This window comes from Anabrus simplex, chromosome 1 (genome assembly GCF_040414725.1).
Source record: "Anabrus simplex isolate iqAnaSimp1 chromosome 1, ASM4041472v1, whole genome shotgun sequence".
NCBI classification, from domain to species: domain Eukaryota; kingdom Metazoa; phylum Arthropoda; class Insecta; order Orthoptera; family Tettigoniidae; genus Anabrus; species Anabrus simplex.
In genome coordinates, this window is record NC_090265.1 from 1,177,253,942 (window position 1) to 1,177,280,175 (window position 26,234).

A 26,234-nucleotide genomic window follows, 5' to 3' on the forward strand; every position below is an offset into this window, starting at 1 on the left:
CTCATAACCTGTTTATGTGATTACCCCAATGAAGATCTGTCCTTATAAAATGCCCAAGTACTTACACCCCAAAGGAAACTTTCATCCCATCGACGCAGTAATTGCTTGCTTGTTGTTTGTTGTTTTAAGGGGCCCAACATCGAAGGTCCTCGGCCAATGCAGTAATTCAAACTGAGAGGACTTCTCCTATTTGTGAAACTCTCAACCTGACTCCTTTTATCATCATACCATTGCCTACTGTCCATCTCACAACATTATCAAGGTCATTTTGCAGTTTCTCACAATCTTGTAAATTTTTTATTTCTCTATACAGTATAACATCATCTGCAAAAAGCCTTATCTCTGATTCTAATCCTTTAATCATATCATTGCCTACTGTCCATCTCACAACATTATCAAGGTCATTTTGCAGTTTCTCACAATCTTGTAAATTTTTTATTTCTCTATACACTATAACATAATCTGCAAAAAGCCTTATCTCTGATTCTAATTCTTTACTCATATCATTTATATGTATAAGAAACCATAAAGATCCAATAATACTGCCTTGAGGAATTCCCCTCTTAATGATTATGGAATCAGATAATGCTTCATCTACTCTAGTTCTCTGAGTTTTATTTTGTAAAAATATAGCCTCTTATCTAGTCCTATTGCACTCATTTTTGCCCGTAGTCTCCCATGATCTACCCTATCAAGTGCCTTTGATAGGTCAATTGGAATACAGTCCATTTAACCTCCTGAATCTAAGATATCTGCTACTGGTATAACTTGCTGGAATCCTACTACTTGAGCTTCAGTGGAATAACATTTCCTAAATCCAAACTGCCTTCTATCGAACCAGTTATTAATTTTGCAAGCATGTCTCATATAATCAGAAACAAAGTTTCCCAAAGATTACATGCAACACATGTCAAACTGACTGACCTGTAATTTTTGGCTTTATGTCTATCACCCTTTCCTTTATACACAGGAGCTACTGTAGCAACTCTCATTTCATCTGGTATAGCTCCTTTATACAAAACAGTAATGAAATAAGTACTTCAGATATGGTACTATATTCTAACCTATTGTCTTTAGTATATCCCCAGAAATGTTATCAATTATAGCTGCTTTTCTAGTTTTAATCTTTTGTATCTTATTGTAAACTAGCAAGATACCCGTGCTTCGCTACACTGTTATAATGAAATTTATAATTGAATGCTTAACGTTTTATATATTATCCACCGAAATTCGCGATCTAACTCGTTTTCTGAGAAAATTCACCAAAATTTGTGATCTGACTCATTTTCTGAGAGATTACAGCAAAGTTCCTCCCATTTTGCAATCTTTCTGTCCAGCAATCGATTTCATACTTCCCGGGCTATGTCCAAGTATTCCACCCGGCCAGTTGGGTCCCTAAATCTTTACCACCTTTTCCTATAAGCATTTTTAATATGGATCAAATCCTTGAGGAGATCTGGTGTGGTGTCTTCCTGTGTGCCTTGGCACTACTCAACCCGCGGTCAGACTGTAATCGTAGTCATTACCCAGCCAGGATCCGCTTTCAGCGCAGTCCACACATTTTGACGACGGTCTAGAACATTATTATTATTATTATTATTATTATTATTATTATTATTATTATTATTATTATTATTATTATTATTATTATTATTATTATTATTATTATTATTATTATTGACGGTCTGGAAACCACATCAAGATGCAGGACCGCTACTTGGCGGTTAATTACATCTGCTGCAATTGTCATTGCTGAAAATGTGACCAGCACCATCGTCGCGTATAGGCCAGTAAGCGAGATTTCTGCGACGCGAATGATATACTTCCGTGCATAATTGACGTTATTATAGAGGTGAACAATTGCACGGTCAATGTCATTCCTATAGTTTATTTCAAATGTGTTTAAATTTTTATTTATATGCCAGTAGAATCTACTGAAATCTAACTTTATGTTCTCCAAAGGAAAAGGTGGTTCTTGAAAACGAACCCAGGAAAAATTAATAATGATCAGTTTATGATCAGAATAAGTACATTATGAACAGTAAAATAAATTGGTCTCAACTACTTTTTCACCCCACCACCGTTAAGTTGATTCCTCCCCCCCCCCCACCCCCAAAAAAAGAAGGAGTCTTTCCTTATGTTTAAAGGAGATTCCAAATACCAATGTTCATGTCTGTTACCTTCAGTTCTGAGATATAAGTATCCACATAAGAAGAATTCACTTTTTTTCACTCCCTTTCACACTCCCCCCCTTGAGTGAATTTCCCGTTACAAATACTTGTTTCTTTAATAGTAAAGGATCTTCTAAATATCAATTATCATGACCCTAACATCTTCAGGTTTTGAGATTTGTGTCCTCATAAAAGGTATTCAACTCCTTTTCACCCCAGCCCCCCAAGATGATTTCCCACCAAAAGCGCTTTTTTCTTTGTTTTTAAAGGAGATCCAATTACCAATTTTCACGTCTGTAACAACTTTAGTTTTTATTAGATGTAAGTATCCTCATACAATTAATTCAATTAATCTGTGAATTCTTTCATCTCCCCCCACCCTTCATTGCATTTTCCTAGAATACGTGTTTCTTTAATTTTAAAGCAGATTCCAAAAACCAATTTCCATGTCTGCAAAATCTTTCATTTTTGAGATAATAGTCTCCTCATACGAATAATTCAATTAATTTTTCAATTTCCCCCCCTCCCCTTTTAGGTGCATTTCCGAAAACAAAAAATACGTATGTTTTATTTTTAAAGGAAATTTCAAATACCAAATTTCACGTCTGTGACATCTTCAGCTTTTGAGATATCAGTATACTAATTAAAAGAATTCAACCCCATTTTCAGTCACTTTTACCCCTCCACCCAAGTGGTTTTTGAAAAAAAATACATGTTTCTTTATTTTCAATAGAGATAAAAATACTATTTTTCACTTTGATAACATGTTAAGTTTTTGAGATATACTGTAGAAACGCTCATTTTAAAATTACACCCCCCTTTTAGTTCCCCTTAAGTGGACTTTCCAGAAACATATCACCTATGTTTCTTTACTTCAACAGGAGATTCCAAATACCAGTGTTTACGTCTGTAATATTTTACGTTTGTGAGGTAAACTGTAGATATAGTCTTCCTAAAAATTCACCCCAATTTCTCACTCCTGTTTAACCCCCATTAATTGCATTTTCCAAAAACAAAAATTACATGTTTCTTTATCTTCAAAGGAGATCCCAAATACCGGTCTGTAATATATTCTGTTTCTGAGATATAAGTATCCTCATTTAAGCCATTCAAATATTTCACCCTTTTTCAACCCTCGTATTTGGATTTTCCGAAAACAAAAAATACATGTTTATTTTCAAAGGAGATTGTAAATACCAATTTTTACATCTGTACACTAAAAGTTTTGATATATATATATACACTCACTTTAAAATTTCACCCCCCTTTTCATCCCCCTTAATTAAATTTCCAGAAACCAAAAAATACGTGTTTCTTTACTTTAAGGAGATCCCAAATACCAATTTTCAGATCTGTAATGTCTTCAGTTTCTGAGATATAAGTATCCTAATTAAAGGCATTCAACCCATTTTTCACCCTTTTTCACCCTTCCTATTGGTATTTTCTGAAAACAAAAAAATAATACGTGTTTCTTTATTTTTAAAGGAGATTCTAAATACCAATTTTTATATCTGTAAGCTTTAAAAGTTTTGAGTATAGATACACTCATTTTAAAAAATCACCCCCTTTTCGCCCCTCCCCCTCCCCATTAATTGGATTTTCCAAAATGTGTTTCTTTATTTTTAAAGGAGATCCCAAATACCAATTTTCAGGCCTGTAATATCTTCAGTTTCTGAGATATAAGTATCCTCATTAAAGACATTCTACCCATTTTTCACCCTTTTTCACCCCTCCTATTGGGATTTTCCGAAAACAAAAAAACGTACTTCCTTATTTTTAAAGAAGATTCTAAACATCACTTTTTACATTTGTAAACTTTTAAAATTTTTGAGATATAGATGCACACATTTTAAAAATTCACCCCCCCCCCCTTTCAACCCCCCACTATTTGGATTTTCTAGAAACAAAAATACATGTTTCTTTATTTATAAAGGAGATCCCAAATACCGATTTTCAGGTCTGTAACATCTTCAGTTTCTGAGATATAAGGATCCTTATTAACCCTCTTGGAGCCAAGAGCCGATATGGTCGGCCATTCCCCATCAGCTGGAAGAGGCCAGAGCTCCGCCTCCACTCTACTACTGTAAAGTGGCAGGCCGTTTTCAGTGGAAATACATGTATTTTAAAATTCGCGTATTTCTACCGGTGTATAGCAAATACCGGCATGAAATTTTCTACATATCGACTATGTAGAATAAGAAACTGGTTTGGAGTGGATATAAAGAGTCAAAAACATTTTATAGTTGATTTATAGTTGTCGAAAACGTTTATTTTTAGGAAGAGAAAAATATTTTCGCACTTTCTCTCTCAATATCTACTTTGAAAAAATAATTTATGATACAAAAGAATATACGTAATTATGTATAATGTATTTCTAAATACAATTCTATGGAATAACTAATTTGAACGAGAAAAACAAAAACGTACAAAATAAAAATTCAAACATATGTCACTAATAAAAACAAGACAATTTTACTCACCGATAAAATTTGCGTGTATGTATCGATGTTTCGCAAATACTGACAACAAATTTTCTACGTGCGGACACCACAGTATTGAAATAATTCTGAATTATTAAATAAGTAAAAAATAGTAGTTGATATTATAGTTTTTGTTTTCAGAGAAAGTTTCACGTTTTCGGTTGTTATATATATATATTAGAAAAATAATTTTACAATACAACAGAATTTACTAAATTAAGACATGTATGGCACTAAAGCCGTGATTTGCTTTGACCTACTAAGCGACCGCTGCTCATTTCGGTACCTGCAGTTTACGAGATGAATCATGGTCAGTGAGACGTATCCTCTCAGTAATTATTCTTGGTTTTCCAGACCGGAGTCGCCCTCTCACCCTCAGATATCTCCTCAATTGCAATCACTTAGGGTCACTTAGATTGAGTGAACCTCGAACCAACCCTCAGGACCAGGCAAAAATTCTTGACCTGGCGGGAATCGAACCCATGACCTCCGGGTGAGAGGCAGGCACGTTACACTTGGCCCGCGGTGACCGGCATTTAGGTAATGATAGAGGACTATATGTGACTATAAGGTTTAGCAGAGAGTAAGTGAAAAGTAAATTGAAGTGTGATATGGGCGGAGAATCAGATGGTAGGGCATGTTTAGGTCCTCAAAGGAGACAGGAGGTTGAGGAATGTTGTCGGGTTCATTGGGACAAATTTCCACAAAATGTTCTCCAGAGACATCATCATCATCATATTCGTTATCACTAGTTTCATCTACCACCATATTCAGAGTAGCTTTAGTGCTGTTAGACACAATTAAACGTCTCTTCTTTAGCTGCGGTGATTCCGCGGACATGTCCGGTATAATTTCATCGCTACTCTCTGAACTAAATTCCCTATCGCTATCCGATAAATCAGTGTTAACATCGCACTGTTCTAAATACTGCATTAATTTATTGTCATCAATACCTGCTGAAAAATTATCACGTGAACAACATGCCATTTTCCCGTCACAAATCCACTCACTGCAAGGAGCAATCTCTTACTGACCGGTTAGCGGTATTTGTAAACACAGGAAATGACTCTTGTGAAAGGTATAACACCCTCTTAGAACTGCCAAAGCAAGGCCAGGCACACAATAACGTGTACCCCCTTTACTACAGGTTGTAACAAAAGTATGCACGTCATTATAGGTTGCCTCAAAATTACGTATATCACAGAATTTTAAGCCGGCCAATGTAATCGGCTCTGGCTACTTCCGACTGGATTGTTAACGGCCGACCAGATTGTCTCTGGCAATTTTAAGGGCGGATACTCACACTACCGCCTGGCACCAAGAGAGTTAAAGGCATTCATCAATTTTTCACCCCTTTTCACCCCTCCTATTGGGATTTTCCAAAAACAAAAAATACGTGTTTCTTTATTTTGAAATGAAAGTTTTGAGATATAGATACACTCATTTTAAAAATTCACCTCCCTTTCAACCCTCCACTATTTGGATTTTCCAAAAACAAAAAGTACATGTTTCTTTATTTTTAAAGGAGATCCCAAACACCTGTTTTTCAGGTCTGTAATATCTTCAGTTTCTGATATATAAGTATCCTCATTAAAGGCATTCAACCCATTTTTCACTCCTTTGCACCCCTCCTATTGGGATTTTCCAAAAACAAAAAAAAAGTGTTTCTTTATTTTGAAAGGAGATTCTAAATACCAATATCTCTGGCTGAAAACTTTTACAGTTTCGAGATATAGGTACACTCGTTTTAAAAATTCACCCCCTCCTCTTTTCACCCCCCCCCCATTATTTGGATTTTCCAAAAACAAAAAAATGTTTTTATTTTTAAAAGAGGTTCCAAATTTAAATTTTTATGACTATAACATCTTCAGTTTTTGAGATATTAGTCTCCTCATAAAAGGTGTTCAACCCCTTTACCCCTCTTTTCACCCCCTTCATGGGCTTTTCCAAAAACAAAAAAAAAACATGTTTCTTTATTTTTAAAGGAGATTCCAAACGACAATTTTTATTACTCTAAACCTTTAAGTTTTTGAGATATAGATCTTCTCATTTTAAAAATTAACCCCCCTTTTCACCCCCTTAGCGATGGAATATCAAAAAATCCTCCCTTAGCGAGCATCTACATGTTAATATGAATATATCCCCAAAATTTCACTTCTGTATGTCCAGTAGTTTCGGCTCGGCGGTGATGAGTCAGTCAGTCAGTCAGTCAGTCAGTCAGTCAGTCAGTCAGTCAGTCAGTCAGGACAAGTAATTTTATATATATAGATGTCTTTGTAATCATAGGTAAATTTCAATACTTCATTAGTATTAGTCACCTCTTCTATCTGGACATTATCCTGGTTACCAACAATCTTTACATACTGTTGACTGAATACTTCTGCCTTCTGTAGAGCCTCACATCTTGTTCACTAATGATTCCTGGAATGTTGTTCTTGGAACCTGTTTCTGCCTTGAAGAACCTATACATACCCTTCTATTTTTCATGGTCCGGCTCCATGGCTAAATGGTTAGCCTGCTGGCCTTTGGTCACAGAGGTCCCGGGTTCTATTCCTGGCAGTGTCTGGAATTTTAAGCGTCATTGGTTAATTTTGCTGGCACGAGGGCTGGGTGTGTGTGTCGTCTTCATCATCATTTCATCCTCATCATGACGTGCAAGTCGCCCACGGGTGTCACATCAAAAGACCTGCACCTGGCGAGCCGAACATGTCCTCGGACACTCCCAGCACTAAAAGCTATATGCCATTTCATTTCATTTTATTTTTGATGACTACCAATTATGCTTGCATCATGTTATTCTTAGCTAATATTCCATTGGAGTGATAAAAATGAAGTAAATTACTAGGGCCTGCATTTTTTGTAAATGCATATGGTACTTTCCATTATACTACTTACTGTACTTTCCAAACAAATCAAATACCTTTGGAGAAAGGAAGGAGGTAGTTCCCTGCATTCCTTTCCCTATATCAGGAGGTCAATGTTGTGAGCAGTCTCTTCAATTAATGTTTTATTTGTTTCCTTAGTAGTCTACTTCTCATTTTTAAGCATTCATTTGCTGAAAATATGTAATGAAAAGAGTACAATGGTAGAAGATATTTATTAAGTCAGTGGGAGTCAGGTAATAGTGGATGTTCAGTAAATGGTGTCTTGATATACTATCAAGATATATGTGAAAGGAATATCTACTTGAACAATATTCATGAACGTCCGCGCATTTATGGCAAAGGAGGCGATGGAGGATAGCAGACAACAACAAACCCAAATCATCTGTTAATGCATTTCTAGCAGAACTTTGTACAGTCTAGTAGGCATTTTTCCATAGAATAAATTAAATAATCCAATTCTGCAAGGAGAAATACTGCTTACATCAAAATACAAATGAAACAACTCTTAAAATAAAATTACATAATTTGAAGTGAATATTTTACATTTTTTGTGCAGATTTTCCAATATGTTTAGTGCATATTTGAAGCATTTTAATCCAGAAAAGTCCAGGTCGCAGTAATCATGGTTGCTGCTGATTATATAGCACATCTTCTCCGTTAAACGTTTGGAAGAATTTTTACTAGAAAGAAAAAATTGTGGATTATTTGTGATTTTTTTAAAATACTCTGTGGAAGGTGAATTAATTGCCATGAATTATCAGAATTTCACTGTATATGGATGGAATCTATCAAGCCATTCTTATCAGGGGGATATTTTATTATAATTCTTTTCTATGCATGTTAGAGCTGAATATTAAACTTTTTCTCCCTTCTTATGTAATTAGTAATTACATATTTATAAATATTGCAAGAGTTGATAACTGTTGAAATTTTCCTTGTCATATATTTAGTCACATTTTGTCCAAAAGCCTTATTTTATCATTCAGTTGAGACTTTTAAATTCTCTTCACTAGTGCCACCTGTAATGAAAGAAGCAGAAAGTGCTGTCCGTGAAGTAAAGGAGAATGCAGATTCTGTGATCATCTCATGTCCGGCCATAGAAGCTAATCCACCGCCATCTATCCACTGGTTTAAGGTAATGTTACTTTCTTAATACAGTTATTGCCTGATGAAAAAGCAATTTTAAACACTTTTACAGCACTGTCAATTTTATATTTATATGTACATAACAAAATTTGTAAGGAACTAAAACAAAACAAACTCAATATTGTCCTTTATGGAAGTGAAGAACTTAATTAAACAGAATCTAAAAATATCAACTTGATGATCTTTGAACATAAATACAATATGGAAACAAAAGTTGTGATAGGTTACTTAAAAACAAGATTGATGAATTTCTTAAACCAATGAGTTGCTTTTATCATTTTTAAGGTAATGAGACATAACCTTGCAACCTTTTCTTATTCCCATGGTGTTATATTAGCTATGATATAAACTTAACTTAAAAACTCTTCAGTCTCTCGAACACACAGGTTAAATATAGATATTATACTATGACGTACCTGTAAAAAAAAGACATTATTAAACAAAATACTCACTAAAAATTTGTTTTTTTTTACAGGTATGTTCAGTACAATACAGTGAAACCTCATTAGTGCATTCCTCGTTAACACATTCCCCCACTTAGCATATCATAAATTCGAAGTCCTGAATCTCATCATATTAAATCTGTATAAAAATACTCATAAATCATATCATGAAGGCCATCTCTTGTCCAAAAACACACTCGCTTATGTCTTTATAACACTTTAGCCAGACCAACCCTTTGCTACAGCAGTGAGGCATGGACAGTAAGAACTCAAGACATTTCCAGAATTACAGCAAGTGAAATGACGTTCATGCGCAGAACAGCAGGCTATACGAAATGGGATCGTATAAGAAATGAAGATGTGCTTAAGGGACTGAATGTGAAATCAGTAATCAATTACATCTATGATTACCAAGAAAACTGGAAACGTCATGTTCAAAGGATGGAATATGGAAGTCTACCAAAGGAGATCCTACGCTATCAACCAAGAGGACAGAGATCTATAGGACGTCCAATGAAGCGATGGAAAGAAAATGCAAGACCGTAACGGGCCACATCGCCCAGTACTGGGAAGGATGATGATGACGATTATGACATAAATGACATAACCTCTCCTGCCCAAAGGCTTAAACCTCACCTTCCCAAGATGAAAAAACCTGTTCCCAGAGATGAGACCCTGTCGACAGAGTCACGACGGTATAACCGTTACATCCATTATGGAGGAAATGCTGTAATTTCAGCTAGTCCATTAGCTGAGAGGTGGCAGCCCCACCAATGGTCTTACTTCCTTCAGGCTAGCAACCCGTCGGAAGGACATTTGATTGCTTTCAAGTCTTGCAAAAAGTAAAATGCAAGACCGTAACGGGACACATGGCCCAATACTTGGAAGGAAGATGATGATGATGATGATGATGATGATGATGATGATGATGATGATGATGATGATGATGATGATGATGATGATGATGATGATGATAAAAGTACTGTACCTCACTTATCACATCAGGAATTTTCGCTATTACTGCTTAGTACGATCAAATTTTTTCCTAGCCCTGAAAATGTTATTTGTCACCCCTTGTAAAAAGAAACATGATTTCCAACTCAGGTAAGAAAGAGCCCTCATCACAGTTGCATGATAGTGGGAAAAGTCCTTGAATTGCTGAACTTCACAGGATAAGTTTCACCTTTGGGGAGTAAGCCATTAGCCTCAGGAATGTTCAGTTTTGCTTGCCGGTTAGCAGCGAGTTTGCTGAATAATACAGTGAGCCTATTTGTGCTTGTATGTTGCATTCCATTCCAAAATTAGAAATTTATTTTGTGTTGAGATTGAGTGGAACAGTGAAGGGTGCGAATATTTGTTGCCTGATAGCCTACATTTGGATTAGGAACATAATTGTGTGAAGTTCACTAGCGTGGTGCACATTTGTTTTCAGCCTGGTTATGTATTCAGAAAAAGTCGTGAAAAGTCATAACAAAGACAAAATTACAATCTATCAAAAAGCGGACTGGCACCTGAATCATTAAGCATGCAGAAGTAGTGTTAATGTTGAAATGTGCACCTTCAAGTTTCGACTCGATCATTCGAGTCAGTCGAATCGAGTTTTGTCATGTTTAAAATGGTGGCCAAAGTCCCATTCACACATGGTCGAGTGTAACCTCCAATTCATTGTTTAAGAGTGTGATCAGAAAATATTTAATAACCCAGTGGTCTGAAATGAAAGGCTTCTACTACCACTTGTTTTAGAAATAATGATTCTTGATATATTTTATGGGCCCCCATGCAAATGTTTTCATATTTGTTGTCCGGTGTTTTTCACACCTTTCAGTGCACTTTTGGTACTTTTTAATCCCAAGCAGAATTTTTTTTCATTTTCATTTGTTCTCTCGTGTTTTTTTACACCTGTTAATATTCTCATGTCATCTTTAGAAATGGTAGATATAGTTTCACTATGATGTAAAATGCCATCATGTCGGAAATAATCATATCTAGTGTTTCCATATCCCTGTTGGATAGATTTTATTTGTGTGTTCAGTAGTACACTTACTTAGTTAACACATTCTTTCTCCTTATCCCATGCAGAAATGTCTTAATAAAGTTTTACTGTATTTATATTTAACCTGTGTGTTCGACACATTGAAGAGCATTTAGGTTACATTTAAGTGAGTCGACACTGGAAAGTATGGCTTCCTTCTTAACAAATGGTAATGAGGGGTTACTATTACAAAATGTAAATAAAGATGTTAAAAGAGGTTACCAGAATTTAAAAAATGTATAAACAGGCAGTAAAATAAAGTAAACAAGGTAAATGGATGTGAAAGGTGGGTGCAGTAGGGTTGTAAACTTTTATAGCTGAGATCTTAAATAATGAGAATGTGAAAATTATATTAAAACCAAACATCTCAAAGTTGTTGGAAGCTTACGTTACCACCGTATGAAGCTCAACTTCTTCCCTTTGCAGAGTGGAGAAAAATACGTAATACATACATGATTCAGGGCAACATTCCCAATAGTACCTACGGAGGAAAAGATCCTCAAAACATACAGTAGGTTAATCCCATGTGTTAAGGCCAAGTAAAGGATTTTAAATTAAATCAACACATAAGTACAATATAAAATTTTGCTTGCCTTACCAAAGTAGAAATGGATATATCCGAACTGAAGCACCACATTTTAAAAGGTAGATGGTAGAAAATGGCTGAGATTCCATCACATGAATATTTGATTAAATGAAATCATTAAAATGAAAAGAAAGAACATCTTACCCAAGCAACTGTTAAGTCTTCCATTGGAGCAGGAGCTTCACAGAGACCAGTCTGTCTCACAGCAGACCCAAACAAGTAGTGATATCATGCCACGCCAAGCTCCTGGGAAGAAGCTCACTCCCACGAGGTAAAACAAATAGATCAACATTTTGACTTTAAGGTCAATGAACGTGCAGGATTTAAACAGTCAATCCCTACTAGCCAGTGACATTTAAACTGTGTATTTCTTCAGCAAAATTAGTCCTTTAAATGTTCGGCTACATAGCTATATCATTAGCATGCTGGCCTTTGGTCTAAAGGACCCCGGGTTCAATTCCCAGCTGGCTCAGGGATTTCAACCTTCATTGGTTAATTCCAGTGTTTCAGGGGCTGAGCATGTATGCCACCTTCAGCATTAGAATTCATCATAGGAAGGGCCCCATTCTCACAGAAGCGTAGTTTGTCTATCAGGTATCAACTCAAAAGACTTGTACTAAGCCTCTCCAGGGGCCACACACCATTTACCCCTCAAGCTGGAAATTTAATCCCAAGCTGGTCACTTCCCAGGCAGTATTTAAACTGCAGCTCAACAGAGGTTTAGACACCATCAAGTTAAAGGATTCATAATGTTAAATCTATGAAACACAATGTAATGGAAATTTTAGGACTAATTACCAAGATCATGTCTGATGTTTTTCTACAATATATGTGATGACTGCAGTTCAGTGGTGTCCATAACCATCCAGAATATTAGCAAATGTATATAATTTGGATAAATTCCACATTTGGTATTTATTTCAGATGTATTTACAAAACAAGCAAGAAATACTTTTGTTGAGGATGTAGGAAGTCTGAAAATTTTCATGTATGATTTCCAGGAAAGGCTGAAATTTGAAGAGCCTCATGGGCCTTGTATATGTATCCCATGTAGAATGATCAACTAAATCTAAATATCACAAGATGAGTTCAAATCTGTCCCTGGCCATTGTTTGAGTGAATATAGACATTTCTAAAAATCCATTCCCGGTGGAATAGCTCTTCAGTATGGGTTTCTGCATTATCCCCGTCAACATTGCAAGCCCCAAGAAATAAATTTCCTTTCCTGTCACTGGTCTCTACTTCTTGACACATGATCTTGGTTTCAAGTGGGTGTCAAGTATACATTTTGCTGCATACCTATTTGCCTCTTGAACAATTACTTGTAAGTTGATCAGAAAAGCATATAAAACAGACTCAAGATGCTTTTCAGCACCCGGTACACCCACGAAGGGGATCTTTTGTGTGCTCGTAACAAAATCTTATTCTCGCCACAACCAGTGAACAGCGGATGAATTTATTACAGCTGAAGCTGTTTCTTCTTCAACTGTGCTGTCTGTCACTTCTTTCTGTGCATCGTCACTGTTTGTATCACTATCGAAAATATCACTTTCCGATACATCATTTCTGCTACTGTCATCTATCCAACCAATAATCTCTGCATCCATTAGAGAATGAAACAGCCAGATCATTCTTCTGCAACTGAGTAGCCTCTAGCCTGTGAAGCAAACAATGCCTGCAAAACATTTGCTTTCGGTACTTCCGATTTATAAGTGGCAGGAATTTTCTAGTTAGATATAGTTCACAAAGCATTCTCAAGATACGAATGACATACTTCCGTGCATTATTGACCTCATTATAGAGGTGAACAATTTGACGGTCAATTTCATTCCTATCATTTATTTCAAATGTGTTTAAATCTTTATTTATATGCCAGGCAAATCTTCTGTAATCTAAGAACGTTCTCCGAAGGAAAAGATGGCTGTTGAAAACGAACCCCAGGAAAGATTAAAAATGATCGGTTTATGATCAGAATAAGTACATCGAAAATCTACAGCCTGTTTCCAGCCATTCGACAGGGTCAGGAATGGAATGAATAAAACCCCATCTAGAGGCGACAATAGGAATTATGCCGGCTGCCGAAGTACTCCTCTGGGGCAATGACCGATGAATGACAAATGAAATTAAATATTGGACAGTGTTGCTGGAATGAATGATGACAGGGAAAACCAGAGTATCCAGAGAAAAACCTGTCCCACATCCGTTTTGCCCTGCACTAAAGTCACATGGAGTGACCGGGATTTGAACCACGGAACCCAGCTATGAGAGGTCGGCGCACTGCCGCCTGAGCAATGGAGACTCCTTATAAGTACATTATGAACTGTAAAATCAATTTGTCTCACCTCCTTTTACACCCCACCGCCGTTAAGTATATTTACCCCCCCCCCCCAAAAAAAAATTAAAAGAAGGCGTGTTTCTTTATGTTTAAGGGAGATTCAAAACACCAATGTTCATGTCTATTACCTTCAGTTTTGAGATATAAGTATCCCCATAAAAATAATTCACATTTTTCATTTCCTTCCACACTCCTCCCCCCCCCCCCAGTGAATTTTCCTGCAAAAAATACTTGTTTCTTTAATAGTAAGGATCTTCTAAATACCAATTATCATGCCTCTAACTTCATCAGTTTTTGATTTATGTGTCCTCATGAAAGGAATTCAACTCCTTTTCACTCCCGCCCCCCAAAGATGGTCCCCCCAAAACGCGTTTTTCTTTGTTTTTAAAGGAGATACAAATACCAATTTTCACGTCTGTAACAACTATAGTATTTATTAGATACATGTATTCTCATACAATTAAGTCAATTCATTTTTCAATTCTTTCACCCCCCCTTCGTTGGATTTTCCGAGAATACGTGTTTCTTTACTTTTAAAGCAGATTCCAAATATCAAATTTCACGTCTGTAACATCTTCATTTTTGAGATATCAGTAGCCTAATTAAAAGAATTCAACACAATTTTCAGTCACTTTTACCCCACCCATCCACCCATGTGGTATTTCCGAAAACTAAAATACACGTCTCTTTATTTTTAATAGAGATAAAAAATATCATTTTTCACTTCTATAACTTGTTAAGTTTTTTTGAGTTATACTGTAGAAATTCTCATTTTGAAATTTCACCGAATTTTAGTTCCCCTTAAGTGGAGTTTCCGAAAAACAAATCACCTGTGTTTCTTTACATTTACAGGAGATTCCAAATACCCACTTTTTACATGTGTAACGTTTTTCGTTTCTCAGATATTCTGTAGATATTGCCCCCATTATTGCCTAGCTAAACCCAGCCAGTGAGCGAGAGATCCCAAGGTGGACCATTTGTTCATGGCTATCGTTTTCTAGAGTCATTTAAGGGAAAAGGGGTTGATGACCAGGCAAAGATAATAAATTTTAAAACAACACTCTGACATTTATTGACATAAGCATATCACAAAAAAATATCCTTGATCGTTTTGTTTTACAATGAACTTTCATAATTTTTTTTATTCTTCCTCAGTATTTGAGTATCACAAGTATTTCTCGACCTCCAGCCTTATTGTTCTGGAATGAAAATCAAAGGAAAATTAGGCCTCTACCGCCTTTTAAAATTAAATACTTGGGTGAAAGAACTCAAAATCTTTAACAAAGGGTTTTTACAAAATAATTAGACAGCTGTCTCGCTGATGGTTCCATAACAAAAGTAGTTAAAGGTTTCATGAATTTACAGCAGTCTCAACACGTGGTTTAAGCTGAATTCTAATAAATTTTAACGTTTACAGTATATGACATTTGTCAATTACACCAGTATAAGCTTTAATAAAAATCAAAATTAATTTCAAAATTTCAAAATTTCATAATTTATTATTATTATTATTATTATTATTATTATTATTATTATTATTATTATTATTATTATTATTATTATTATTATTATTATTAATCTCTATCCTTATTTGATTAACATGTTCTTTACCATCACACGATCATGTTTCTAATTAATGTATCTCACTGCATTATCCACATGGGAATTATCATTTACATTTTAAATAATTATTCTCCAATTAATTATTGCGACTCATTATCACCAGTATTCAAGATAACTATGCTGTTTGTGATCATTTAATTCTGACATTTGCATGGCATTCACATTTCAAATTAATTTTAAAATGTTTCGAAATTTATCCACGTGTGAGCTAATTAAATAATAATTTACTTACAAATCGTTTGCCTTTGCGAAAATAACGAGATGCTCTTTCTTTCCTTCTAAATCATACTAATCAACAAAATAAAATCACCGAGCTCGATAGCTGTAGTCGCTTAAGTGCGGCCAGTATCCAGTATTCGGGAGATAGTAGGTTCGAATCCCACTGTCGGCAGCCCTGAAAATGGTTTTCCGTGTTTTCCCATTTTCACACCAGGCAAATGCTGGGGCTGTACCTTAATTAAGGCCACGGACGCATCCTTCCCACTCCTAGCCCTTCCCTGTCCCATCGTCGCCCATCGCCATAAGACCTATCTGTGTTGGTGCGAAGTAAAGCAACTAGCAAAAAAAAAAAAAAAAAATCCTCTTCTAGTCTTCCTCGACTTAAACTTATTAAATTTTCCCTTAAGGGCGCAAAAATAACTTCTCAAGGTGACACACAACGATGAACGTAATCTGTGTCGCCACAAGTACACGACCAGATAAAATCGAATGGAACAATCAAGATACAAGGAAAACACTCATATTTACACACACACACACACACACACTCATACTGGGAAACATGTATTTTTATATACATTATTTACATTGAATCCTGTCCTTATGAGTTTATTCGTAATTTTTAAGCATGGTCACGCCAACATTCAGTAGAAGATAAATTCGTGTACGGAAATTATTCTATCATCAATAGTGACTAGTGATCGAAATTAGGGATATCACTTGGGTTGAAATATTCTTCTCACAACGATGGAGATTCATCTAAATTTTGGAAATATAATTGAAGATTCCAATAAAATCCATAATCACTGCAATCACATGGGTTACAAATCGCAACTATCGTGTTCGTGAGCCTCAATCGCATTATTATTATTATTCCCTATCCGTGAAATACACACGCAACACGTGCTCTACTTACAATAAGTTCCCTTGTGCTCCCAATGACACAAGAACTAGTCAATCATCACAAATAAATTCTCCGATTGCTCAATTACATAATAAATATCCCGCAGGATTTGCCATATTCCAGACACTTCATGAACAGAGCACATTAAATCTCACATATAAGGAATCTGAGATAAGTTATGGCTCACAAGCGTTGAATTCTCTTTTACCCCATCTTTAGTTAATTTTATTATTACTCAAGTGATTATTACATCTATCAATCCTCATGAAATATCGTAAAATTAGATGACTTGATCCTAAAGAATACAAGTGATCTTAAAAAGACACTGGGTTCAACCCTATCTCACAAGTTGTACACTTAAATTCAAGTCCGATTAATTTCAATATTACAAAGAAATAAGGTTTATCGCGTGGTCAGTGATTTTTAGATACCTAACTCATATGCATGGGAAATCATTCAAAGGCAGACTACACATCTACTCTAATAGGTTCCAAATTTCATTCACACACACGTCTCAACCACCACGACACCTCAAGAAATGGAAAAATGAAACGTTTCTAACTACAACAAAACTAATAGATCTACGATTTAAAGAAGAAAGACCTCTGGTTTTACAAAGATGAGACAGAAATAAAATTGTTAAATGGTACTCAAGTTTTAGATGAGGTTCGATCCCAGGTAGTAGTCAATCATTCCAGCATTTCCCCGGTCAGTCACCTCCTCCTGACCAGATACGCCTCATATTTTAGAAATCCATGGAGACACGGCTGTAGACGTCCCACAATGAAGTTGAGGTATAGATTCTTGAAGAATTATCCATCTTGATGTGCTGCGATCTTCAGGTTGACTTCTGTTGAGTTCCAGACGTGAAAGCTGTAACTGAGATGGTAAATGTTAATATAGGCACAAACACACACAGAATTACTGAATATTCTCCTGAATAGTCACATTTAACTTGGTTTTTAAGTTGAATTTTACTCCATAGGAGTTAGTTAGCAATTTCCACTAAATTTGGCAGAACGGACGTCTGCTCAGACTGCACAGCTCCTTCCCACGTGGTCACGTAGATCAGCGTCGTCGAACAGCATAGAGTAGAACAGCAAAACATAGAGCAGCAGCATAGAGAGTGATTTACTCAGAACATGGCTTTTTAAATCCTTGGCTTGGGAGGCGTGTACTCTACGAACACGGTAATTGGCTATTGGGTCTCTTGTAATTGGCTCAGACTGTTCGAGAAGCTGGCTGTCAGTCGTTCGCGTGTGATAGGACAGCACATGGGCTCGTCTCGTGATTTACCTTGCCCTTGTCGAAGCTGGATCAATACATCGCCCCTCTGAATGAAGAAAACTGGTTCAGAGCTCACTGACTACTTCCCAAATGACAAATTACAGCTCCCGGCAGACAATAAAACTTTTAATATTAACTTGTTGGAAATATTCTCGAGATTGCCAAATTTAACGGGGACAATATAGTCTTTCAAAAAATTCACCCCAATTTGTCACTCGTGTTTAACTGCCATTAATTGGATTTTCCAAGAACAAAAAATACGTGTTTCTTTATTCTTAAAGGAGATCCCATATACAAATTTTCAGTTCTGTAATATCTTCAGTTTCTGATATATACATATCTTCATTAAAGGCATTCAATCCATTATTCACCCTTTTATATCCCTCCTATTGGGATTTACAGAAAACAAAACAATATGTGTTCCTTTATTTTTGAAGTAGATTCTAAATACCAATTTTTACATCTGTAAAGTTTTTAAGTTTTAAGATGTAGACACACTCATTTTAAAAATTCACCCCCCATTATTTGGATATTCCAAAAACAAAAAATACCTATTTCTTTATTTTTAAAGTAGAGCCCAAATACTAATTTTCAGGTCTGTAATATCTTCAGGTTCTGAAATATAAGTAGCCTCATTAAAGGCATTCAACCCCTTTTTCACACTTTTCCACCCTTCCTATTTGCATTTTCTTAAACAAAAAAATACGTGTTTCTTTATTTTTAAAGGACATTCTAAATACAAATTTTTACTTCTATAAACTTTAAAAGTTTTGAGATATAGATACATTCATTTTTAAAATTCGCCCCTTTTCACCCCCCCCCCATTAATTGGATTTTCCAAAAACAAAATATATGTGTTTCTTTATTTTTAAAGTAGATCCCAAATACCAATTTTCAGGTGTGTAATATCTTCAGGTTTTGAAATGTAAGTAGCCTCATTAAAGGCATTCAACCCCTTTGTCACCCTTTTCCACCCTTCCTATTGGGATTTTTCAAAAACAAAAAAATATGTATTTCTTTATTTTTAAAGGACATTCTAAATACTACCACCTTTTACCTCTGTAAACTTTAAAAGTTTTGAGATATATATACACTCATTTTAAAAATTCACCCCTTTTCACCCCCCATTATTGGATTTTCGAGAAACAAAAAATACGCATTTCTTTATTTTTAAAGGAGATCCCAAACACCAATTTTCACGTCTGTAATATCTTCAGGTTCTGAAATATAAGTAGCCTCATTAAAGGCATTCAACCCATTTTTCACACTTTTCCACCCTTCCTATTGGGATTTTCCAAAAACAAAATAATATGTGTTCCTTTATTTTTAATGAAGATTCTAAATACCAATTTTTACATCTGTAAACTTTAAAGGTTTTGAGATATAAATGCTCTCATTTTTAAAAATTCACCCCCCTTTTCACCCTCCCATTAATTGGATTTTCCAAAAACAAAAAAATACGTGTTTCTTTATTTTTAAAAGAGATCAAACGTACCAATTTTCAGGTCTGTAATATCTTCAGTTTCTGAGATATAAGTACTGGTATCCAGATTAAAGGCATTCAACCCCCTTTTTACCCTTTTTCACCCCTCCTATTGGGATTTTCTGAAAACAAAAAAATATGTGTTTCCTTATTTTTAAAGAAGATTCTAAATACCAATTTTTACATGTGTAAACTTTTAAAGTTTTGAGATATAGATACACTCATTTTAAAATTTAACCCCCCTTTTCACCCCCTTAGCAACGGAATATCCAAAAATCCTCTCTTAGCGAGCACCTACATCTTAATGTGAATATATCCCCAAAATTTCATTCTTAATGTCCAGTAGTTTTGGCTCAGCGATGATGAGTCAGTCAGTCAGTCAGTCAGTCAGTCAGTCAGTCCAAGTTATTTTATATATATAGATTACTGTGGTGTAAAACTTAGAAAAAAAACTTTTAGGCATTGATTTAGAAAGACTTCAAGTTTCATACAAGATTGATTTACGAAAACAAGTGTTTATTCCAGAACATTCTAAAGACTTATGAAACCACATTTAACTTATGAATTTCATGAAGAAATAAGTTTTTTCAACTTCATTTAAATTATAGCAAAGAATTTTCAGAATTTCAATTTTGGTTGAATATACATGAAAGAATATATTTCCAAGTAATATCTCAGTTTTAAATGTGAGATAAGAACAAGGTTATTTAAGTGCCTAGACATTTGAATAAATTTTCATTTAGCAAAATAACATTTATTATTTCGCTCTGCAAACTTCTTTCTCTGTACTGGATCTTAAGAATCGATCACTACCTGAGACCCCTCTCATGCTCCGTATCGCCAGAAATCCCGCACACTTGCCTACGCGCGACAATGGTGCTGGTCACATTGTCAACAATGACAATGGCAGCAGATGTAATTTACCACCAAGTGGGGTCCAGAACATATAATAATAATAATAATAATAATAATAATAATAATAATAATAATAATAATAATAATAATAATAATAATAATAGCAATGTTCTGGACCGTCGTTAAATGTGGGGACTGCGCTGGAATCGGGTCCTGGACGCATAATGACTAAGAATTCAATCCGGCCGTGGGTTCAGTATCACCAAGGCACCCAAGACGACACCACGCCGGATCTCCTGAAGAATTTGATCCATATTAAAAATGCTTATAGGAAAAGATGACAAAGATTTAGGGACCCAACTGACTGGGTGGAACACCTGGACATAGCCCGCAAGGTACGAAATTGATTGCTGGAAAGAAAGATTGAAAAATGGGGGAAAACTTGCCGTAATCTATTAGAAAACGAGTCAGATTGCAAATTTTGGCAGATTCTCTCAGAAAATGAGTCAGCAGATTTTATATAAAACAATAAGCATTCAATTATAAATTTCAGTATAATACCGTAGCGAAGCACGGGTATCTTGCTAGTATTTGAATAATTGGAAATTAAATTATTTTGAAGCACCTAAATCAGTTTAAATTATTAAATTAATTATCACTCAAAAATGAATCTTCACTTGTAATGAGATAGACACTCATAGTTAGCGTATCACTGTAAAAGAATGATTTGAAAATAATAAAGTGCCTCTTCAGTAAGTCGGTAACTGTCGAGTGCAATAAGTAGTTTTTAAAGTAATCACTTGCTTTTACCAGTTTAAAATGCTAAATGCACTCATATCACCTGAAAGTTTTTAGGAGGCTGGAACTGGTGAATGTGGTTCCATGAACAACAACTGGAAGTCCATAGATGTTGTCAGCACTACGTCAAACTACCTATTATCTCCAACATCATACAATGTTCCATTTCCCTCGCTGTACCATGTATTATATCCCTCGTCGAACTACGTACCATCCCCAGCGTCGTACCACGTACTATGTCCCACATCGAGTCATGTGTTGAGTTGATATGAGGATTAACACTCGGTCAAGATTTCTGGTGTCGTATAATGTGGTAGATACACAAGAACAATTGAAAACTGATCGTGAGTGTTAACATTAGCACTGTCTGGTTAATTGAATATTCGCAAGTCAATGATAAATAGCATTCCTAATTGCACTAAGAATCACAGTCTGTTATGTGCACCTTGAATCACAGTCCGTCATATAACATCAAAGTAATCATCACTATTAGAAATAGTTATGGCTTTTAAATGAATTAAATCACAGTCTGAAGCATTTGAAACACACATCACAGTTCAAAGTTACCACAGCTTTTAAATAGTCACACTTCTTTAGTAAAATTAGGTTTTGAAGACACAGTTCATATAATTCAAACTGAAATGAAATGGCGTATGGCTTTTAGAGCCGGGAGTGTCCGAGGACAAGTTTGGCTTGCCAGGTGCAGGTCTTTCTATTTGACACCTGTAGGCGACCTGCGCATCATAATGGGGATGAAATGAATGATGAAGACGGCACATCGCCCAGTCCCCGTGCCAGCGAAATTAACCAATGATAGTTAAAATTCCCAACCCTGCCAGGAATCAAACCCAGGACCCCTGTGGCCAAAGGCCAGTACGCTAACCATTTAGCCAAGGAGCCAGACATAATTCAAACTATTTACACGAGAAAACAATGTCTTTGGCATTCCGAACACGTATCAAGTTCAAAACAAAACTTAATGTTCAAAGCTTATTGGAATGCTGAGTGTAAGTTCAGTCCATGTCCTATACACATGCACGATGTTTTTAACTGTCTCTAGTTATCACCAACACAGATCTTAAGAAAATTTTAAGTGTTATTTAGCTTCGCTAGGGTCACTATTTTATAAAAAGGTCATAAAATGTCTTTAAGGTTTACTCAGCTATATGCTATCACTGTTCAAACACAAGTCATATTTGAGAAAATTGTCCCCACTCACCTATGATAATTACTGAGTTCTTAATTCTCAAAATATTCTAAGTTATGAGAAGTCACAGTTCAATGTTAAACACACGCAGAAATTTTACCAAGTTCGGAGATGTCACCGATAATAATAGAGTTCGAATTAGCACATGCAGTATTTTTCCAAGTCCATAACACTGCCGAAATTTTACAAGTTACTTATAATAACAGAGTTCCACGTAAAAAATGCTGGATTTTCAAAGTCCGTAGCACTGTATAAATTTTATAAGTTATTGAGAATAACAAAGTTCAACTTAATACACGCTGGATTCCTACAAGTCTGTAACATAGTAGAAAATTTATAAGTACTGTCTTAGTACATGCCAGATTTTTCTAAGTCTTTTAGCACGGCAGTAATCTTACAACTTCAATGAACAACTTCGCGTAACGCGACACAGCGATAGTACCATCTGACATGGTCGAGTTGTGGATTGCAATTGCTTTTACTCCTCGAGGCGAGGCTCTTATATACTGAAAGTGGAGCTGGCTCTCTGCTTCAAGCGAAAAAATCTGTTTCTTTTCCACCTAATATCTCAGAAACCAGTAGGTGGATTTTCTTCATATTTTGGCTACTTTACTTTTAAAATATAACCTTGACGATGGTGTACTTTATTATTTTGTAGATAACAGCGTTTTGTAGATATAAAAAATTGTTCCAGTTAGTTCTAGATGGGTGAGTCGGCAGAACGTGGCGATTACGTCATCCGGCTGGTTCTCCGCCTGTGACATAGCGCTGTCTCTCTCACTCCCATAGCATTCTGACAAGGGTTCCAGCTCAGCATATGAGTGAAGACCTTAACGGTACCTACAGTTTTGAAAAAAGGCTTTGGTATAGTGTAAGTGGTGGAACAGGCAGCCCAGTATTTATTTATTTAATCGTGTCAGAAACATACATTATACTTACAGTAATAATAACAGGACAATAACAAATCTGGTACTATAATTATTAATCATTTCTGATGATGGCAGGTAACGATGTGATTTAAGCTCTCCATAAATACAAAATAAATTAAATGTGGTGTGACCAGTAAGCGGCTAATTTACATGCTTCCTAGGTAGCGTCCATCACATTCTGGAGAGAGCAAGTAGTTGGACACAAGTTACAAACAAGGAGATGGCTCATTGTCTGTTCTTCACCACATTCACATAGAGTGGAGTCAGAGACCAAACCCCACTTTCTCATGTTGGTCTTTGTTCTTCCAACTCCTGAACGCAACCTGTTGAGCGTCTTCCATGTTGACCAGCTTTCCTTGTGGCCTGGAGGAAGTCTTTCAGAAGGTGTCAGCCCAGTGAAAATATAAATGAAAATCCACAGTTTGTTTCCAGTCATATGACTGGCTCAGGAAATGGAATGAATGAAGCCCCCATCTAGCAGCAATAATTGGAATTGTGCCAGCTGCCAAAGCCTGTCGCACTCCTCTGGGACAATGATTAATGACTGACAGATGAAGTGAAATGATATTGGAGAGTGTTGCAGGAATGAATGACGAGAGGGAAAACCGGAGTGCCCAGAGAAAAACCTGTCCCGCCTCCACTTTGTCCAGCACAGATCTCACATGGAGTGACCGGGATTTGAACCACAGAACTCAGTGGTGAGAGGCTGGCATGCTGCCGCCTGAGCCACGGTGGCACTAGGCAGCCCAGTACTCAGGTTAATTGAGTAAAAGTTATCTTTTCACAATTTGCTTTACATCACACCGACACAGATAGGTCTTATGGTGACAATGGGACATGAAAGGCGTAGGAGTGGGAAGAAAGCAAACGTGGCCTTAATTAAGGTACAGCCCCAGCATTTGCCTGGTGTGAAAATGGGAAACTACGGAAAACCATCTTGAGGGCTGCCGACAGTGGAGTTCGAACCCACTATCTTCCGGATGCAAGCTCACAGCTGCACGCCCCTAACCACACGACCAATTCGCCCAGTGTAAAAGGTATCTGTATCCAAGTTGGGAACAGATATCATCTGTTGCATCTGTACCTCAGAGAAGCAGCTACAGTAGTGACTGTTCCCTATGTGAAGGGTGGCTGATGAATAGCTCAAAATGATATTGAGGAAGGCAATGGGAAACCACCTCAATTAATTTTCCCCAGGATATCAGTATGGCTGTACAATCAAATACCTTGGGGCCCCAGTCCCCAGTAGGCATTTAGTAGGGATGCTAATAATCTCTGGGTTAGTCATAATGAAGATATGCTCTTGGAATGTGAGAAATACGCATGAAGGTGGAAAAATCTACGTCATCAGAGAAATGGAAAGACTCCAAATAAACATCTTGGGAATAAGTGAAATGCAATGACCAGGATCAGGTATTTACAGATTTGAAGATCAGTTTGTCTGTTATTTAAGAGATGCAATAACAGAAAAGCACCGGGACCTGGTGATATACCTGTAAAAAATATTAAATATTCTTAAAGTAGACAAATTGGAGGATACCCTGATAAAGCTATTAAATCTGGCATATACCAATGACTGGTTGAAATCAACTTTCATCCCTTTCCCAAAGAAAACAATGGGGTAAAACTCATAGAGATTATAGAATCATAAGGCTAATGAGCCATGTTCTCAAGACCTTCATAAATATATTACGTGCAAAGAATGTACAGCTAATGTGAGTCATACATAGGTGTCCAGTTTGGACTTCATAATGGATTTTGAACCAGAGAGGCATTGTTAGGTATGCAGGTTTTGGTGCAAAGATGTGTAGATATATCTGTGGATGTATATGCTTGGCTTGTCGATTATAAAACAACTTGAAACATTGCTGTATATAGTACATGATATAGGCCAGGTTGGTAGAGACATTTGAATCATTGCAAACCAGTACTGGAATCAGACCACATCAGTTAAGGTTGAACACCTGTGTTATTGAAATAAAGCAGGGAGTGAGGCAAGGCTGTGTTCTATTTCCACTCCTCTACTCTGAAAGGATATTTTTTGAAGTATTGGAATCAAAATCAAATCAAAAACTCTTTATTTGCAAATGAGGTGTCTACACTAAAATACATTATTGTTAAGCACTAAATTTTAAATTAACAAGAGAAGAAGAAAATTTTCCCAGAATAAAATATTATACAATTTATACTAACAATTTTTTCTATTAAACACACACATCATCCTTAATACATTTATATTGTTTACAAAATTCTACTTATAATATCTCCTATACTTACAAACATAGTCAACTCATATACAGTATGTGAAATTACTTCTAATAATACTACACAACTGTTATAAGATTAAAATTAACATTGCATTTATTTACATATTTATATTTTACCCATTTTGGAATCTAAGTAGCATAACGACCTGCTGCGTCTTAACCAGAGCCCCTTTTGCCACCACTTTTCAGAGTTCCTGAAGGGCCTTCACAGCTACCGTAGCGGTCCCAGGGCCCTCGAAGTCCCCACTGTACTTCACCCCTACAGGCAGTCCCCTACTTGGGCTGTCCAAACTCCTTAGACCAGGGGATGGAATTAATTTATTCACACACATTTTTTTTTTTTTTTTTTTACAATAACCTGCACCGGTCGAATGCCCTCTAACACTTCATTTATTTTCTCTGTTGCTGTTTATTCTCTTCTTGAATATCTGTACAGATTTTGGAAAAGGATCAAACACTACCCCTGGTAAACTGTTCCACTCCTTCACACCCTTCCCAATGAATGAAAATTTACCCCAATCGCTTCTGCTAAAATTCCTTCTAATTTTATACTTGTGGTCAGTTCTGCCGATATAATTATTTTC

At 36.1% G+C, this 26,234-nt stretch overlaps 1 protein-coding gene across 2 annotated transcripts in view; it reads left to right on the forward strand.

The window, feature by feature from the left end:
• LOC136858164 (hemicentin-1) overlaps positions 1-26,234 on the forward strand; it is a 709,155-nt gene that overhangs the window by 373,451 nt on the left and 309,470 nt on the right. For both annotated transcript variants that reach the window (XM_067137503.2, XM_067137504.2), the window contains exon 27: positions 8,550-8,671. In XM_067137503.2, coding sequence (XP_066993604.2) covers positions 8,550-8,671 — 122 coding nt within the window. The remainder of the gene's footprint in view (positions 1-8,549; positions 8,672-26,234) is intronic.